This window comes from Bombus huntii, chromosome 4, assembly GCF_024542735.1.
Source record: "Bombus huntii isolate Logan2020A chromosome 4, iyBomHunt1.1, whole genome shotgun sequence".
Lineage (NCBI taxonomy): Eukaryota > Metazoa > Arthropoda > Insecta > Hymenoptera > Apidae > Bombus > Bombus huntii.
The window spans coordinates 6,541,953-6,561,917 of record NC_066241.1 but is presented as its reverse complement, the minus strand read 5'-3'; the positions used below and the strand labels follow the sequence as shown (position 1 = coordinate 6,561,917).

General features: G+C 36.2%; 2 protein-coding genes and 1 long non-coding RNA gene across 11 annotated transcripts in view; 2 read left to right on the top strand and 1 right to left on the bottom strand.

Moving 5' to 3' along the window:
* Positions 1–523: 523 nt before the first annotated feature.
* LOC126864749 (kinesin-like protein KIF12) lies at positions 524–11,825 on the bottom strand. 6 transcript variants are annotated; one of them, XM_050616417.1, is made up of 16 exons: positions 11,525–11,825; positions 9,962–10,172; positions 6,018–6,110; positions 5,814–5,892; positions 5,422–5,634; positions 4,652–4,792; positions 4,429–4,570; positions 4,082–4,176; positions 3,880–4,021; positions 3,458–3,576; positions 3,268–3,372; positions 3,062–3,191; positions 2,686–2,911; positions 2,481–2,634; positions 2,131–2,345; positions 524–1,420 (listed from the first exon to the last, which is right to left on the bottom strand). In XM_050616417.1, exons 2-16 carry the CDS (start codon positions 10,162–10,164, stop codon positions 1,066–1,068), a joined length of 2,412 nt encoding a protein of 803 aa, XP_050472374.1. In that variant the 5' UTR covers positions 10,165–10,172; positions 11,525–11,825; the 3' UTR covers positions 524–1,065. The 6 variants fall into 6 exon arrangements, with proteins under 6 accessions (XP_050472374.1, XP_050472378.1, XP_050472375.1 ...); XM_050616421.1 differs by having other exon boundaries at positions 2,481–2,586; positions 11,525–11,823; XM_050616418.1 differs by having other exon boundaries at positions 4,652–4,789; positions 11,525–11,813.
* LOC126864742 (unconventional myosin IC) overlaps positions 7,214–19,965 on the top strand; it is a 34,833-nt gene continuing 22,081 nt past the window's right edge. The window contains exon 1 of one of the 3 annotated variants that reach the window (XM_050616386.1): positions 7,214–7,481. In XM_050616386.1, coding sequence (XP_050472343.1) covers positions 7,465–7,481 — 17 coding nt within the window. In that variant the 5' untranslated portion in view covers positions 7,214–7,464. Of the gene's footprint in view, positions 7,482–13,043; positions 16,022–19,965 lie in introns of those variants that run through there. The other 2 variants (XM_050616388.1, XM_050616389.1) reach the window with 2 other exon arrangements.
* LOC126864764 (uncharacterized) lies at positions 16,028–19,016 on the top strand. Of its 2 annotated transcripts, XR_007689327.1 has the most exons (3): positions 16,028–18,016; positions 18,076–18,382; positions 18,503–19,016. It is a non-coding gene; the product is annotated as an uncharacterized LOC126864764 (long non-coding RNA). The 2 variants fall into 2 exon arrangements; XR_007689326.1 differs by having other exon boundaries at positions 16,028–18,382.

The window sequence follows — 19,965 nt, the reverse complement described above, 5'->3', positions numbered from 1 at the left end:
ACTGAATGGATAGTCGGAGATGATTGGTTGGTTATGTTATATATTAATTACACTTGAAATGACTCCGACCAATAAATAATTTCGAATTGAAATTTTTCTGGTTAGATAAGCGCCATCTATATACGCGTTATCATTGGCGACTATCGTGTCTAACCTAGCAATTTTATGTTTTTGCTTATCTGACGTGGCAAGATGCTTATCTAATAAATTATGTACGCATCAATGGCGTGGCGAGTTATTGGCACGCAATCGTAGAGTTACATACTACGTTCGTGTCGATAACAGAGATATTAGGTCACGTGTTTTTCTATAGATATTTTTTATCGGGGAGACAAACATAATTTTCTTAACAATCGTCCTAGTTTTTATTCGCTCACAATGCTCTTTTTTATTAGACATGTTATTTTTATCGATATTCAATAGCCGAGTTATAATTTCTAGAACAATCCAGTTTAAAAAAGAAGTATACAATTCAATGAAACTGTCCAGTTCTACGAATGGTCAGGTAATAAAGAACAAAATCTCGTAAAACAATCAAATGCTTTATTGTACGTAATTTGGTCAACACCTTTATCATTACAGGAGTTACAGGATATGTCATTTTATATTATTCAGAGGTAGAATTCAGTAATTTATATCAACCTGAGTTATTTTGTCATTATCACGGAAAAATACTGACTTTTATGTAGATATTCACGTCTAAGTTCACACATAATTATGTACATATATACTTTTACCACACGTAAATAAAACTTGGACTACGCGTACTACATATTTTCGTCACTTTGAAAACACGATATTTCTGTGTCGTTACCAAAACAGATGTTCAGCTTACCTTTTTTTTAAATTTACCAACATTAATGCATACTTTCGTCATTAAACTTTAATTATCGATCCAAAATAATTTTTTCTAATCATCCAAAAAACTCTTTATTATCGACTAATTTTCATGTGCACTCTTCCTAATTCATTTTCTTATCTTTACAGTCGACTCAATGGCTTTGACCAAGTCAAGGTTATCACGATTAAAGTACATCAGACTATCGTGCTTGTTGACTCGAGTGTTCAAAGTGGTTTATCCTCGTCAATAGGAATTGGACTTCCAAAAGCTCTTCCTGAAGTTTCGTCCTCTTTCTCTTTGGATTTTCTTGGTGTCCTTATCGAATGGTCTTCGGGTTCCGGAGTGCCGAACGGGGACGAGATGTGTGATACCGCCGGAAATGGCGCTGTTGGCGCTTCTGACTCAGCTGTGTCCGGCGTTGAGTTCGCCATCTCCAGAGGACCGCTGAGTATCGAGTCTGGGGATTCGTTGTACGAATGGTCGGTTGGTTGAACCGGTTCGCCCAGGAGATCGTTCGTCTCCGATGGTCTTCGTTCTTCAGGGACTGTCGAGGTGCGACGCATGCTCGGTTTTTTGTACCTGTTACCATGCGTCCCTTCAATTAGTAGGTAGAATGGTACTGATTATATCAGGCACCATAACACATTGTAGACTAAAGTCTTGGTAAGTTTCTGAGTGAACTTGAGCAAAATTTTGGAAAATTTTATTTTATGTGACTAGAGATTACCACTAGAATCATACCATAAAAATATGGCGGGTTTCAGACTTTTTAATTTTTTAATTACTAAAAATATGCGTCTGCGGATATTTATGCAAATTTATATTTTTGTGAATATAGTTAAAAAAATGAAATCTGGATATTTTATATATTTTTATGTGCATTTAGTATACTTTTGACTTTTAAATCCTTTACAGATGCATTCACATTCGCAGCTTAATAATTTCTATCAGCAAAATCAATGTTTCTTTTTATTGAAATAATTATAGCTATTTAATTTCATTATTTTAATTATACTTATATGCGTGTAATATATTTTAGTAAATGTCACAGGATAATTATTTTATCATTAAAGAGATCAATTTTGATAGGATATACAGCAAAACTTCTAGTCCACAATGTGGTAATTATTTCTTGATTTATTTAAAAAAGATATAATTAATTGGAATACATTTGAAGCGAATTCCAATGTCGATTTGCATTGCAATTGGCTTTGATAGGAGACTAAGGCTTATTGATTTGAATATCGTATTGGCTCTAGTATTATGATGATTTATTTAGTGCTACTTACTGATTAATGTCTATCGGTGATATAGCTTGATCCGGACTCATTCTCGTCGTCCCGTTCCCGTTGTCCCATGAATTGTGTCGACGATGATGACTCTTGTCTTTGTATGCTTCTGCTATGTTATTATAACTCCCTACGATTCTACGTTTGTCTAGTTCTTTCTGAATCTTCTCTGGCATACTACTAACGGATCTGTATAATCCATTCCGGATCATATCCTACAAATTTAAATTTCTGTTATATCTTTTAAACATTACTTTGCTATGTAAAGTACTGAAAAATAATTAACGTAATTAAGTAGATACAGCGAATACTATGATAGAGAAAGGAAAGTTTAAAAGATTTCGACATACACTCGAAAGAGGCGTAGGTTCGACGTTAGGGTTGGTCCAAACATTGGTAGCGCCGGGTGCGTCCTCGTTATTGCTATCGTTCAACATTTCCGCCGAATAGGTTGGTCTGGCAGGTATAATTGGCGACCGGCAACACACTCTACAGTAATAAAATCTACCGGATTAATCGTATGTCGAGGTCGTCTTAAAATCCTGTTGTACTTACGAATTAACGTCCTCGAGTTTCTTCAGTAACCTTTCGTTTTCTCTGCATACGAGTTCTTGGTCCCGTATCACTTGCTCCCTCGTAGCATATAATTCTGCATTTTCTCGACGGAGAGCTTCGTTCTCGGTGATATACGCGTGGATAAGTTGACTTAATTCGGGTCGTTCCATTTCGGATAGTTTATTCAAATCCACCACCGGAGGTGTCAATGGCACTCTTCTTTCAGCTATAAAAGGTTATTTAAGGAGAAATTTTATAATTTTGCCTTTCTAGTTTTAATTATATTAAATCGTTGTTACTAAATTTTCAATTAAATCTTTTTATTAAACTCACTATTGTATTAAATCTTTCTTATTAATTGACATTTGATACTTACTTTTGGATTCGCTACGAACTATATTCGATGCATCACCACTTAAATGAAGAGCCGCGCGCAGATGTTCGTTTTCCGTCTGAAGAGCTCCTACTTCTCGTTTTAAACTGAGAATCAGAGCTTCTCGAGCATCCTATATAAAAGCAAATTCTATTTGTATTTCATGTTTTCTATATACTTATAATTTACAATTAATATACCTCACTCACCATTACTACGATAGGTTTCGTTCGAATCTTCTTCACCCTCGCCGCGTACCTCAACGTATTCAATGTTTCGCTCGCGTTCGACTTGGCTGGCGAAATACAGGCGATCTAAAATTCAATTAAACCATCCAATCAGTTATACCGATTGAGTGTATAATTATTAAGTTGTCCTTGTTAGAATAATTTGATTTACCATTAATGTAACGCCATTTCCTGCCAAACTGTCGGCTAGAAGCTTAGTCAGTTTGCTGTCTCGATACGGAATGTGACCACCCTTGCGTTTTCCATCGCTCAAAGAGGCTATGCAGTAACCTTTAAAGTAAAAAGTGTCAATCTCAAAAGAAGTTGGAGAAACTTTTCTGTAACGTAAAGTCGTTTCCATGCAATTCGCGCTATCACGTTCGTTTATCGATCGTCACATAGAAGTCGATGTTGCGGGTGAAGTCTGCGCTCTTTTGTTCATCGGAATCGATTTTTACGATCCTTGCGCATATTTGATAACGTAAAGTTTCATCGTAATATTAAACGAGGTTCGATTAATTTGGTATTGAACATTCGACAAAATTCTGCTTAATTTGTGTTGTATTTTTTCTTATAACTTTTTGATAATCGTACCTAGAACCATGAGACTTTTATTAATATTATTCGCTTCCTCCAGAGTCTTCCCTTCGCTTTGCGTTTTCTTCGTCATCTCACTTCCAGCCAGATCGACGAAGTTAATTTTCCCTTGTCTCGATATAAACACGCTGTTATCCATCTGTCGATAGTAATATTTGTATAAAATTTGTCTTTATCGTACGATAATTTGGATACTCACCTGTTGTTCAGACGTGATGCTGACAGTGAGAATACTGTGACTTCTACTGGAATAGTCGTTCATATTGTGTGAACCAACTTTTCTATTTCTCATGCCTGAAAAATCATATTACTATAAATACGCTTTTCTAACATTTGGAAATTTTTTTAAAGTAATGTCAACGAATTTAGATATTTATGGATTTTCTATCTTCTTAAATAAATCTGTGAATTTTACTATATTTTTTAATCGGATTTATCGCGTTTGATATTTTCACAATGAAACACGTGCTGTGTGTAAGGGATGGTAAAGGGGTTTAAAGTACATCTATCGGGGGTGCAAAGAGTGAAGATCAATAACACGACTACCTTCTTCGAGAACCGCCAGAAGATCATCAAGTTCCTCGCACTCGACAGTGAAAAGGTTCTCAACGAAAAAGCCCCGTGTCTTTTTGCTCCATCGTACCATTAGGGGTTTCCTCGACGTACCAGGATTTAACAGATCTATTACCTGCGGTTCAAAGGTAAACGATGCCTTGTAAATCGGTGACGAAGCTCTTCTCTCTTTCCACTGAAAGTGATATCCACTGACCTTTTCGTTGTAGATCTCCAGAAAGGAAGCTTTTAACACGAAATTACAATCTTGTCGTTCTTGCAACAACTTAAACAGGTAGACGAAAGACCGGAAGACCAGGCCGTGTTGCTCCGAGTAAGGGTTCATCCTTTCGAACTGCTTAAGAGAAAAACATTCATTGATGATTCTTGTAATTTGACAAAAAGCACTTCTTTGCGTGATTTTACTTTCATCGTAAAATTTAGGCGATTAATAATAACAAAGCTTAATTAACTATCATTAAATCTTAAAAAAAGATTCCATCTTTTAATTCAATTCTCCTATGTAACATTATATATTGAATTAATTTGTAAAATAAAAAGTTAACCAACCGAAGATTTTTACACCACTGAAATTTGGAAATAGCAAGTATACAAATGCTAGAAGTAGTGTAAAGCGCCACGTTTAATAATTCGAACACTTTTATTGATAATTTGTTTGTTTTTGCGATCACGTATAACATTGTTCGAGCGGTAAACGAGTATCGTTTAGATATACCGTCATTATCTTATCTACGCACGTCGAACAACATTAACCTTTCTGTTACATTCATACACGGCCTTCACTTCAACTCGATCAACTATTTTAATACATTATTCGTAATCGCCTTTTGCTATTCTTACGCTTCTTGGCGAGTGTTTCTGGAAACTCGGTTTTTTTCTGACGGAAATTCTGACGGAAAACCGTACTCGATGAATTTCTATCTGAAGAGTAGGTAAAAAGTTGACAAAGGAATCTTCTTCGCTAACCATTTCTGGAGGCCCTGTGAGGGTGTGAGTTTTTCCGCTTCCGGTTTGCCCGTAGCAAAACGCGGTGCAGCTGAATCCTTCTACCGCCATTTCAATAAGCTTTTTCACACCAGAGAATTGCAAGATGTCCTCCTGAGTGGCCGTGGGCTCGAACACCACGTTGTACGAAAATAATTTGCCCTTCTTGTCCCCGCTGCTTGGAAATCCGTCGCACTGTGCAAGGTTAAACGATAAAAGTCCATGTGATTCACGATAATTTCGTTTAGATATTTTTAATTAAACGCGAGGGGGCTAGCAAGAGAAGGAAAAATGATATCGAATAATCGACGAATTATCCGAGCTCGCAACATTTCTTCAAATTAATCAGAGGACATAATAAGCGATATACTTACGTATATCTGTCCATCTCCGGGAAATTGTACGGCCATATCGTCGCCGGCTTTAATTTCCTTGCTATTAAGCGGACGTACTCTATAAAATGATCGATTAACCAGGAAAATTATGTAAATTTAATATTACACTTGCAATCATCCCATGCAAGTTTAATAAACGTATCTGAGTTAATTGATCAATGAAATAATACTAGGTGTTCTTACCTGACAACGACATTTATGTTGTTCTCTGGAAGCCAATTCTTGGTGGCGATCACTCTCTTATCACCGTCTACCAGTCTCTCGATACTACCAGTCCTGGAATCGAAACAAGCAGACAAACGATAACGATTTTCAAACGGTGTAGAAAGCCTATTAGTTTTCTGTAGAAGCGTAAAGTCGTTCTCGATCATGATCGAACGCTTCAACAGGAGTAACCCATCTGGCAATTCGTGATTGACCTGCTATCATGGCGGCTAAATAATTGAGGAAGTTCAATCAATTGGTCTAACTGAAACCGTCAGGAAAAATCGCGTGATTGACCAGGCTCGTTTACGAGTTCGTCTTTTTTCCTTCTGCACCACGGAGCTAATCGTAGTATTGAAAAATCGTTTCGACCTCAGTCAATAATTCACGAGGGCTTGATTACCGAACTCGACAGCCTTGATTGATTGCCTGGATAAACAATACTTTACGATTGTTGTTCATCGTACTTACGTACACGTAATAACGTACGATACCGATGTATCGCTCTTTATTAATCGTAAGTGGTTTAAATAAATCTCCAATGAAAAATTGGTGTAATTTGTTTGAAATATTATTCGAAAATAATTTTAAATTAGACGACTACCAAGGTGAAATTTTTCTTCCACCGAATGGAATAATTGTTACACTTCTACGATACTGCAGCGTCCGAAGATCGTTCAAACTTTCGAAACAGCAATGTTTTCAAAGATTATCCCAACATTGAACATTTACAACTTTTGGAGATTATTCGATCAAGCTTTGAAATTTTCAAAGATTACTCTAACTTTCAAAATTTCAATTTGCAAACTTGTTATTCGAGCTTGCAAAGTTGCGACATTTTCAAAGAATATTCTGAATATTCGCGTTCTAATGTTTTCAACTACAAGTACAATATTTTTCCAACGAAACCGATAACATCGGTATGACGACCGTGAAAGCCTAAAATTATTCGTACAGAAACTGCGATTTCGCGTTCGTTTAATTGATGCACGTTGCACAAACAAGACATGCATGACTTGCGAAACTTTTCCATTTCCTTGGTCGGTGGAAAGGGTCATTGACAATGTATACACTTGTGACAGGAACAACGTGTTTACTATTATTTCACTATAGCGTAGTATGTCATAATTCCTCGAGAACTGTAATACGCAGTTCTTATTCCGAGCCTATCGCAACAATGACATTTATTGCGTACTATAGTTCCATGTGTGACGTCGAGCAATTCGTTGTCTCGAAGACATAGAAAAAAATTACCTTTTAATATACCTTTAATCGAGAATTACAATTACTTTAAAAGCGTGGAGTATATATTGTAGAAAACGTGGATCGAGCACTCGAACGTGTGACATTGATGGGCAACGATCGATAAAGCTTTCTCAAATTGCCATCGCTTCAAACGTTTTAACGAACCTTATGAAAAATTGTAATGGACGTTACCAGTAGGTAAGTACTTTCTGTTCGTTTTATTTGTTAACGCACTTTCATTATTTTGATATAAATCATGTTTCACGTGCCTTATTTCTTTAATCACGCGAACGATTATTCCCGTAGATGTTTATCGATCCAACTTGTACGAAACAGATCGATTTTTAGGGCGTAGAAATGCTCGGTTAATTGTTCAGATTCAGAATGAATATTTTTTTTTATTTACGCATGAATTTGATGACGTTGGCGAGTTTACGATGAATCTAAAATCTATTTGTAATTTACACATTTGCGATTCGATTCGCGATCCAAGTTACATCGATTGCTATTAATATCGTCTGAGAATATTGTATGTGCGTTTTAATTACTTTCGTTGTTATTCTTCTTACGATTCCATTCGATAATGATTCTTTGTTTGGCGGAAGCTCTTTGCTCGAATAGAAAATACAGAATTAACACCAATTTGTAGATTGAAGGTTGAAAATTGTTTCATTGGGATAATATCAATTGATATATGTAATATGTGTTTCAACGTTTTTGAGATTATATCATATTCAACGCTTTAGAGATTTTATTATCAACTTTCATAAATTAATATACAATTCTAAATAGTACTTTTTAGTTTTAATTACAGCTAATTCTCCAGAGTTCTTAGAATTAAGGAAACAAACATTACAATCAGACCTCAATAATTCTTACGTAAGAAAAGATAAAAATATTAGGTACATTCAGTTCTCCATAATTTTTATATAATAGAAAAAGAAAAAAAAATAAAACACTAGTATTCTCTGTTTTATTGGACTTTTCCCTCTGCGCTATTATTCATTTTTCGCCATAAAGTAGCACGAATCATCCTATCGCAGGAAAAATGTTCGTTTCACGTGTCTGACCGCTGAGATCTCTTTCCATGGGCACACGTTTTGCGATCGTCGTGATATTGACCGTCAGAAAGAGACAGTCGAGCAAGGTCTCCCAATCGATACACGGCATCGAAATGTGTCGCAATTGCGACGTATGTGTCTATCAATGTTGGTATTCCCGTACGTTATATCTAAACGAAACGATTAAGGTGAATTTACACGAGGATGCAACCCCTCACACGGAAAATTAAATCGAATGATATAGAAAGCTTCGTCGTCGCGTCACATCGATTTATAATATCTCTAGCCTGGATCTCGAGGACAGTTTCTAGGAAACGATTCGACACTCTAATTTCACTGTCAGAATTTTCTTGGCAATTTATTTATGGGTTTTTCCTCCGAAGCCGTTAAACTCGCCGCTCGATCAATTCAATTCTAGCTTTCCGCTAGATTGGAAGTTAATTCTGTATTCTTATGTCGTCGCGATCGTCGAGCATCACCCGCCATAATTTCCTACCGGTAGTTTTCCATTAGTCAATATTTTTTCTCCCGTTTTCTTTTCCACTTTTAACAGAATATATTCACAACGTGTCAAGGTTTGTATGATCTTCTCTTCACGTGGCTTACTGTCAATATCTCTTTTCTTATCATTGTTTTTGTTTTGTGCTTTACAGCTTGAATAAATTAAGAGAATTTCGTGTGTTATCAATTATCAATTCAGTACTTATCATTAAGTAATTCCTAGTAAATTGTATCATTTTGGTTCCTATTGTCTGAATGTTATCTTAAAAGTTGATAAAGAAACAAATTCTTTTATTCTGCGAATAGACGATATTGTTCTAATGTATATTGCATATGTTCGAGTTATAGAATATTTGTAAATTGTTCGATGACAAAACCGTCATCGTGTTAGGAAATACCGACGTAGAACGTATCTTAATGGAAAAAAAGAGAACGAAAATAATTCTCACATCGATTGTTTGGTGCGACGCGTCTGTTCCTCGCAGAAATGTTCAGCCTGATCGATAGTTTCTACGTAAACGTTTGCTTACAGTATCCACTTACATGAAATTGCTGTAAAAGCGTTAATATTCCATCAGATAGTGTTAATACGAGTTACATGAGGTACTTGCATTGGCCGAAGGAGTGAAAATTACGTACTTATCTATTTTTTCTCAGCAGATCATTTCTAAATGATCTGAACTTAAACGTGTAACAAGAAGAAGAAGCTAAACTATTCATTAGAATCATTAATATTTTTCTGTGACGATATGATTTGTACAACGTAATCGACTACAGATGATCTTATAATGATAAAATAATAGTGTAATAATATATGATAATAATAATAATAATAATAGATGAGCTAAATTTAAATGTGACGAAAAGAAAAAGCTATGCTATATATTAAGAACCATTAACATTCTTCTTTAACCACATGCTCTTGAAATTGATTAAATCTGGTTTAATAACGATGAAATAATAGCATAATAATATATAACACAGCGTGATGAGAAGAAAAAGCTAAAATGTTAAAAACATTCGTTATTACGTGGTAATCGATTAAAGCTGATCTAATAATAATAACGAATAATGATAAAACAAAAATATCAGATAAAAACGAGGACGAATACTTACTCGCTTCCACGAGACTGTTGAAGGCTACTTTTCGTGACTACTTTAATTGTAGAATTGCTCTTTCCTGGACTATTTCCCCTGGAAGTAGTGTGATCCGCGGGACTATTGCCGCGTGATACGCGACTCTTCCCTTTATCCTTCTTCGCATTTTCTTTTTGAAGACTGTCGCCTCGGGAAGGCGATGGACTTTTCACAAGCACCATTCGTCAACCTTCAAGAGCGTCATAAACAACGATTAATGAAATACAATCGTATGAAAGTAACGCATGACCATCGTCATAATTACCAATTAACGAGATACAATCCCGCTAATACAACTAATGGTATTAATAAAATGTAATTAATAGAATTAATACAGAGAAATAGAAATTGATCTGGACATAAATTCAGGCCAAGTACCTACATACAGTATAATTTAATCTCGTTTAAATTAATTTTAAGTCGTGCGATCGGTGTCGTTCTCACGAGATATCTCGAGTCATCATGAACAATCGGACCCATTTGAAGATGGATCATCGCAGAAGATCGAGAAGTGAAATGCTTCATTTTCCGGGATTCACAATAGTGAAAGCCTTTTCGAATGAATTTAATCCTGCCCGACAAGAGTACGAAAATTTATACAACAACGAACCGGTTAATTACACGTATTCGCTTACATATGCGATGATAATTACATGCGTTGCCGTAATTGAAGCGAAAGTTTCGCCGCTAATTGCGATTCTACCGTAGAAATCCTTCAGTCATCTGTCATCGATAAGCGAATCGTGATTGTGAATTAAACATAAACGTAAGTATACGCTTTTTCGAAATATTTTCTTTTTCACGGCTGTATTTAAATAAATGAAACTGTGACGAAATGAAAGTGTAAACTACGATCGTATTAATCAACGCGCGTTTTTCTGTTTCTGTCGGGTTAAGAAGGCCAGAAAAAGAGTTATGTAGATCATGGGACTCGGTTGTTTCGCGACTACGTTCCGCTTGGTTCGTTTTACACCTTTCATTTTGCACCTTTCCTTTTTACAACAATTAACTTAAAGGTAGTGGTTTACTGCGATTTTGAAAGTGAAAGCCAATAAGAGCGACGGTAGAACTGTTCCGCGCGGATCCACGCGATCGATTTGCTTCAAATGTGTCCGAATCTTAAAAGTTTGATAATCGTAAAAATGTAGTAAACGTCCCGAAATGATAACGCCAATGACTCTCCTTTCTTTTAATATCGATTCTTTCTAACTAGCTAGAAATTCATGTGACAACGAAAGAAAGAAGACTATTATAGCAATAGGGAAGAGTGCATTTTATTGCCACATTTATTACGGTGATTTCTTTTACAACTTTTACGTCGTAAGCGTTCAGATTGGACACATTTCCTATAATTTTCTAGGAAACAGTTCTAAAAGATATTCACACTTTAGGCATTAACAGCCCAGTGTAGAAATTTCCAAATTCCAATAGTGAAATTCCTTAATATCAGGAACACGTCATAAACATTGCTATGTATATCAATTTCTGCTAACTCCATATTCAATTCCAGATGACGAGAATCCATCAACCAAATACACTTACATTCGAAATTTCATAGATCGATCAAAACTGTCCCATCACCCAAACTTCTTCATCGATTTCTCCCTTTGCTTCTGTCAATCTTCTTTTATCACTTTTGATAATCCAATATCCAATTTCTAACTCTATCTTTGAAGATTTTACGCGAGAGTGTCCAATTTCTAGCAATCTCTGAAGATTAACACAATGGTGTCTCGATTAACACGAACGTTTTAAGGATAACGGAAACTCGTGTAATAGGAACAACAGACGGCACGCTACTGACACTTAGCAGGGGTGTTTTCGCGGAGGGTGGTAGTTTTCCCTACAGCGGACGTTTCGTGGACACCGATCGAAACTGGTGTCTAACTCATCGTTGTTCAGACGCATCGTGTTCCCCTTTCGTCCCTGGCCACGGTCATCGTCCACGTGGGCCCCGATGTTATTTCAGAGTTAGGATGAGCTTGACATACGTTGCGTGGAGGTAGACATCGTTGATCAATGGGCCAGTAGGCTGTCTTGACTTCTGACGCAAGTCGCATCATGGAAATAAACTAACCGTCGAACAATGACAGCCCTTATGAACGCAAAACGACATAAGTCACACAAATATTTAAATAACCGACTACTGAAAATTTCATATTCAACAGAGACCTTGAGGCCCATGAAATATGAAGAGTCTAACATTCCGCGATTTTCGACTGTAATATTAACTACGCCGAAATGTCTCGTTATATTTTGTGTCTCGCATCCCTGACGATGTTACGTATTACATGTAGAATTTGACAGATTGCAAGATATCTGAATTAATATGTCCACTACTATTGAAATATGATCATTCATTATTGAAATTTAATTATTTTTTCAACAAAAATTATTTATTTTTATAGGTACACTTCTCACCGTTTTGTTCACCTGTCTAAATTATTTTGTCGAAATGTACAAAAATTAAAGTACGATGATTGCGTTCACAGTGTTCCTTAATTGATCGCATGGGCGTGATATATACAGTAACAGCAGTGATTCTATTTTTAATATCTAACGGTATTATAGATGCAAGATGTGAAATGTTTTATGAAAGAAGTAGGGTATTCGTGGATCCTCGAGTTCTCTAATTGTAAGCATCAGCTTCCTGTCAGTGAAGGCGAGGAAAAAGCAAAAAGGGAATCATGGACGTGCAGAGCTGTTCGACTTGAAAATTACGGGAGGATCTCCGTGGAAATGACCAGCTATAAATACACGAGAGTCGACGGGGCTGCGCTGTAAACTTTATTGCCGCTCGTTTTCCGTAGCGGGCTAGCCGCGAAGAAGAAGAAAACGCTCTCGAAAAATTCTCGCGCTTACAGCAACCCTCGTTTTGCCGTCGGTATTTTTGCACCGGGCATCTTCATCCTTGGCCGCGTAGCTCGAGAGTTCTTTTATCGGCTTTACCGTACCGTCGACTCTGAAACGTTGTTCGTCTTCTCAGTTCGTTGCCTCGTTCCTCACAACCGTCAGATGAAAGAAAAGAAACGTCAAAAGAAGATGTGAAAATAGTTAGGAGTATTTACTCTTTTACTCTTTTCGTCGAGTGTAATTAATAATTGTGTCAATCATGGTAGTGTTTCAAACACTGGCTAACGGTTACAGAACTAGCATAGCGGTATTTATCGTAAGACCAGATGGAACACACGTGGAATGATAATCGTCTTGTTCCTTGCATTTAGATGCACTGAAACGGGAACCATGATCTTCTTTGAGGCTGTCTGTAGACAAGTATGAGTCATCGGTGTAATACTAATGAATTTTAAGTATGCCACAGGGTCTGGTTCAAATTGCTCTAAAAATATTATTTGTAAGTTGTGAGGAAAGTAGAGAAACGCGGATATTGAGTTATTTTGTCTTGTTACGAGATTCCTGTTGGCCACGCTTGTCACGAGATTAATGATGGAAAGCCGGGTATCTGCGAAGTACTTTTTGCCTGCGTACCTTCGGGCTCGAGAGTCACTGACAATTTGAAACGAACAGGAAGTGGGTTGATCGGTGCCTATAAGTAAACAACGAGATCATAATATTAAATTCTATATTATGTATATCAGTACTTACAGCTAATAAATTACACAAACGATGATGCAAGCAGTTTTTCAAATTTAATATGATGGATGTGTATCTAACTATTTCACCAATTATTAGCAAGCAAAGTACTGTCGTGACTTGACAGGACGAACAACATATTCTTAACATAAACTGACGAGAGAAAACATTTGCATAACGTTAAAATAATTTCGTGCAAAGGAGATGCATCTCTTTGGAAATAATCAAGAGTAAAGGATAGGAGGATTTATCATTCGAAGGTGCGAATTATCATTGCAAAGTAGGGGATACCCGAGAGCTATAGGTTATTCCAGGGCGAAAGTGGCATTTATCGTACTTCGTGCCAACTTGCTTGGCTGACATTAAGCCGAGTGCAGACGATGCTTGCACGCGTGCAGCCTTAATACCGGTTTAGCGTGAGGGGTCGCGACGCCAGTCACATACTCTTCATAAATAAATAATTATTTTAAAATATAATCGTCAACTAACGGAGATTTAATTGGCCATTAGTCCTTAATCGATGTTTCCTATAAAGACATTGGAATATAGGTCTGTTTCGTGACTATACTTACACGTTCATTTGGCAACGATGTAAGCAAGTACAATTTTCAAAAAATATTGCTAAATTGCCGTATTGCCAAATAAGTCCAATGTTTAACAATGTTCAAATGATTATAGAAAAACTGGCTTTATAATCAAGTACATGTATACAAACGCGGAAGAGTGGACTATAAGTGAATTATAGCAGGAAAGGGCGATGCACATTTTGGCTTCCTAATAGTTGCAGTTCCCCGGCCGATCACCACTGCAGCAATCATTAAGGGGTTGCAAACACTTGCAACTTCTGTACCACGCTTGATCTCGTTTAATTTTAATCAGATACCAATTGTGCAGACACATGCGGCTTAAAATAGCACCTTGTAATTGCTTCAATTATGGATATTTCTCTACTACAACCATTCCGTTATTGTTTTTCCCTGTTGTTCCCTGCAATTAGAAATAAGTTAGTCTTCATAATATTTTTCGTTTACACCTCGTTTTGCCGCGTTTGTTTAATTAGCCTCGGTATAAGCAGCAATTTATCTAGTATTGAATTTGCTAAGTTCAACGAATTCCCGGAAGCGTAACAAAGTTGAGTACACTTAATTATACAGGAAGTATACTTAGGTCGTTAGGGAGTAACGTTTTATTCGAGACGAAAGGAAATGCGCGCGCGCCTTTCCATTCATTTAGATTACTCCCTGAAACGCTTTCTTTGTGTACTATATATTTGTGTACTTATGTTTCGCTTTTCCTTTTTTCGCCAACCGCTAGATATCGATCGGTGACTTAAACGACGCTCGTACAGATAGTAATTTAAATTAATTACAAACATCGTCGAGACCAGCGGTTCGAGTAGTAATTATACATTTCTGAAACTATGCAAATCTTTCTTATAAAACTTGTCTCCTTAATCATAACCAAAAAAAATCATTCGACTTTTAATACAAAATTAATTTAAAAATACGAAAAATAAAATTGTATATTTTAATAATAATCTTGACAAACTATTTCGATAAAATTTGATTGCATATGCTTCCATGATTTGGAAGAAAAAGAGTCATGATGTTCGACAGATAAGCTTTATATATGGATAGATCACAATCGTAGTATGTATTTCCTAAGAGGACCAATAATCGTGATCGTCTATACATAACCTCGAACGTGCGTGGCATACTAGCAATCCCATATAGAGTCTTTCGAGACGTTTCTAATTCCATCACGCTTTCGAAACGGACCCAAAAGCAGTGCCCTCTAGTTTAACGGGGGAACTTAATATCTCTGATTTCTTTGTAATATAACAAATTTTCCAAAAAATACGTATTTTTTCATACACTAACATTTGTGCATCGTCAGCCGAATACTGAAACGTTCACACACGTAACATATACATTCGTACGTATACGCACGTATCGACACATACAAACACGACCACGCGGAACACACGGAGGGAATGGGCTGTTTCTCCTTCTCTGTTGTGCCTTCAAACGTCTTCCTCTTTTCCTCCACCACCTTCTTTCTACGGCACAGAGAGTTCCTTTAAGCCGGCAGTTTCGTGTGTTACACCGTGGCGTGTGCACACAAGATCCACATAAGTTTTATGTTCGAGGTGAGCACAAAAGGCACCCTGAGAGATCGGCGGTGGCTTTCTTTGGAGGAACAAGTTTTCCAGGTGTCATCCAGGTGTACGAACCGATAGTCCAGTCTCGTGTATGGACTCTCGTTCGTGATAAATAAAAGTAAAAGTCCCGTGGAATCGCTTTAAACGTATCGAGCCGCGCGGATCTACAGTTTCGAAAGAGGACGTCTTTGTTCTGACGTTGGCGCTTCTTGTGATCGTAACTGTGATGTGACAAGTTTCGTGGATGAACTCTGTGTGACATTTGTGACAAGCTGATCAGCTGGAACGTAAGTTTAATTTAACTCTTCGATACTATACGTGGTTCTGTTAACGTTTAGAAACTGTATTATAACTTATAACGCATTGGAGAGTTAAATGTGCCTAACCATAAAAGTAACTAACAGTGTTTAGATAGCTGAAAAAGTAATATTGTTAAGATGATGGCCACTTCCAGTAGATCTGGATTTATTAGTGAAGAGCACTTGACTTTTCTATGTTAATGAGTTAACAGAAACCATAAATAACACAAAAGTATCTTCACTTACGAATAGTTCAAAAATTGAGTGGGGAATACAGTTCATATTAAGGTTAACTTCCCTTGCATCTTTTTTTATTCGAAAAATGTGCATAGACTGCATCAAAATTTGACTTTTATCCATGTGGTAACGTATTTTTATGTGAAAAGTATTTTGCTTCTTGTTTACTTACAAGTTTGGTAAGAAATGGATACAAAGTTGCAAATGATATGATACGATACCTATTCGATTAGTTTTTGTTGAAAATACACACAAAGCAGGAGACGCGCAAGCTGCGTTTTATGTCATTGACATCTGGAACGTGAGTCACTGAAATGAAATCGCGAACATCTCGTGCTTTTATTAGGTGATGCACGGATTGCAGCAGATGCATCGCGAGGTAGTCTGTCACATTGAGTCGAGGATACTTTTTTCTCATAAATCAAGTACGTGACACGGTTTTCGTGTATAATTTACCTCGTAATCCACACTTGCAACATTCTTAAGTTAACCATATTCCAGAACAAAGTAATTTCAGGATAATGTTTTCATCTATTACTTACAAATTCCAATTGCTGTTTTGAAATTTAAAAAAATTTTAATTTGTATAATATTGATTGATGGATGATTACTACATTTTACTATTCTACATATATTCTAGCATATCTATATGCAACAAATGCCTGTTGCATCATATCATGTTCGTTACAACTTACTCCTTTTTATCCCTGTTCTCTACTAGAATTTTATTTCAATTTGTGCCATATATAATATTTCAAGTGAAACAAACAACATCGACGCGTGACTTCTTTAACGTTTTCAAAGCCAAAGCGTTTAAATATTGATATATATTTAGAATAGGATTTATAGCGAACTATAATTGACCACGTGCAAGTGGAAGTTGGGTAAAAGGGTCAAGCGAATTTATTAAGGCGACGTTCGAAGAACCCGCTAAATCGTTGCTTGGATCGACGTATAGTTAACGATTTAACTGCTTTGATAAAGATGTCATTGGTCAACCAAGGTTAGTTTTAAACTGTCCTTGTATTATAGGTTAGCAAAAAAAAAAAAAAAGAATAACAAGAGAAATAAATTATACTTCGTCAAAAAACATGTTTCAACCTGCCATTTTTTAGCTATTCGTTTCCGTCGTTTTAACGAAAATCGCCTTAATAGCAGTGACTTACGAGCTTTTTCTATCAGTTCTTATCACTTATCTTTTATCCAAATAAACGTTTTTGCCATAACGACAAATATCGCAAATATCACGAGTACACAATATCAAACAATTAAAATCATGCACTAGATAAGAAAAACATAGATCGAGGAAAAGAATAAAGGTTCGAACTTATAAGATGATCCGCCAATTCTGAATCGGTCGGTATGATCGGGTATCGATAGCGCTCGATATTCGATAGTCTGTCACTTACTCGTTGCAATCGACGGTGACGTCAAACTATTATACCCGTTGAGATAATACTTATCCAATATCGTCAAGTCGAATTTCTTCGATAAAAGATTATTATCGATAAATCATGATGTCAGTGTTTCCCAACTTATTAATTCGATTCCTAACGTATCTTTTTATCTGTTAGAAATCCCACTCGTATTAAGTTTGAAGATCGATCCTCAATCATGACATCAATATCTTCCAACGTATAGTTCTGTTCCTTAAATTTTGTGTAACTTTTGAAAATACCATTTGTGTTAAATTTGAGTTATTTTGTTATTGTTACCTAAAGCCTACCTAAGCCATAAAGCATACATGTAATCAAATAGTAAACTACTTGTTGATTTTCGAATCATACAGATTGGAAATTTTGCAGAAACGGCACGTAAAAGATTTTAAGATATCTCCGCGATTTCACGAACGTGCTAGTCAACTATCTTTCTAGGAAACATCGGAGGAAGAAACCGGAGAAAAAAGCGGTGCATTGTTTCTCTGTCGGGCCGAGGGCCTGATTTAAGGGTATATAGGGAACGAGGATTATAGGTTATTGTTTAGACAAAGACTCTTAACCTCGAAACACGCACGACACCTAGAAAAAGTATAAATAATCGAGAAGAGGGATACCATATTGTGTTGCTTCTTGGTCCATTAGTCTTTAATAGGTTGATCTCCCAACTAATAAGGTAAATCCTTGGTTTATCGATTAATTTAAGTAGATACGTGACCTTTTGTCACTATGAACCTTGAAATTGAATATCTTAACTTCCAAATACATTAACTATTACACGATTTCACGCACATAGAACATCATGGAACACGTCGCAAGCAACTTTAACCTCATGTCCCATTATGGTTACCATTCTGGAAAGAGACAAACGATTATAAGAGGAAAACTTCACCTTGTCCATTTGTTCTTCAAAATGTTTGTTTATAGTTTGGTCACAGGTCAGAGACAAGATAACACAATTAAATACGATGAGTCACGATAAAGGTTGCGTAGCTATTTTTATGGGGGCAACATGCGCGACTCAGCCAGGTCTATTAGTCATGTCTGGACGTACGTTTTTTCCTCGAACAACTTGTTCGGTGCTTGCAGTATGTTTGACAGTTGCTATGGAACATTTCATACGCCGAATAAAGAAAAGTTATTTATGTCCATCGCGATAAAAAAGAAATATATTATGGAAGCTTTTTACCATCACACTATTTCGTTAATAAAAAGTTAGATGTTAGTTGAGATAAAAGAAAAATACCATGGAAATTTATTACCAACACGCTGTTTTGTTAATAAAAACTTAGATGTTTCTTTAAACATAATTATGTTGTGTATTCTATTATTATTATTATTATTATTATTATTATTATTATTATTATTATTATTATTATTATTATTATTATTATTATTATTATCATTAATAGTGTTATTCAAAGAAATATAAAAAAAACTGAGGCATATCTGAGTTAATTTAATAAGTGCGTCGAATCGAATTCTCCAGCATTATAGCGAACCGATCGACCAAAAATTGTCAATCGTGGCGCTGAAGAATCATCGTTTTAGCGCATTCCGATTACCATATTCAGCTGACTCAGCAGCCATTAGATATTTTTTTTACGAGTCATCAGCAACAGTTCGTACTTATAATTTCCATCTTAGATTAGTCATATAGGTAGGTATCTGCACAATTTATCATTTTCTCTAATTCATACTTGTATCTGTTTTTTCACCATAGATATCAAAATTCAACAAATTTCACTCACTGCTATCAATGGAATCTGTAACATACAGCTATCTTGGAATATTATAAATCTGACATTTATCAGTGCAGAAGTGACCTCGTCTGAGACTCGTTATGCGATCGGATAACGAAATGTTTCGTCTAACTCGGCGAACACAGTAGTACTTTACGGTTTGTGAATATCCGGTGTTGGGCTGTAAGTTCGGGAACCGAGTTAGAGATAGTGAAGTTACATAACGATGTAGTTCCTTAAAACGATTTTTATCGCGAACGCCACGTAACCGGTGTAACCGTGTGTTCTGTATTTTTCAAACCACTTTTCGTTATCTATCAGCTTCGGTTTTGTTCCTTTTTCCTCGCTTCGACGTAAAACCAGTTCCACGAACTGTACGTTAAAATAAAAGTTTGTGACGTTAGTGGTGAATAGCGATAGAAATTGCTACCGGATTAGTTTTACGTTAATCAAACCTGTGATTAATATCTGTCTGCACTTGTACTGTCAGTCATAAATACTTAATAGGACACATACT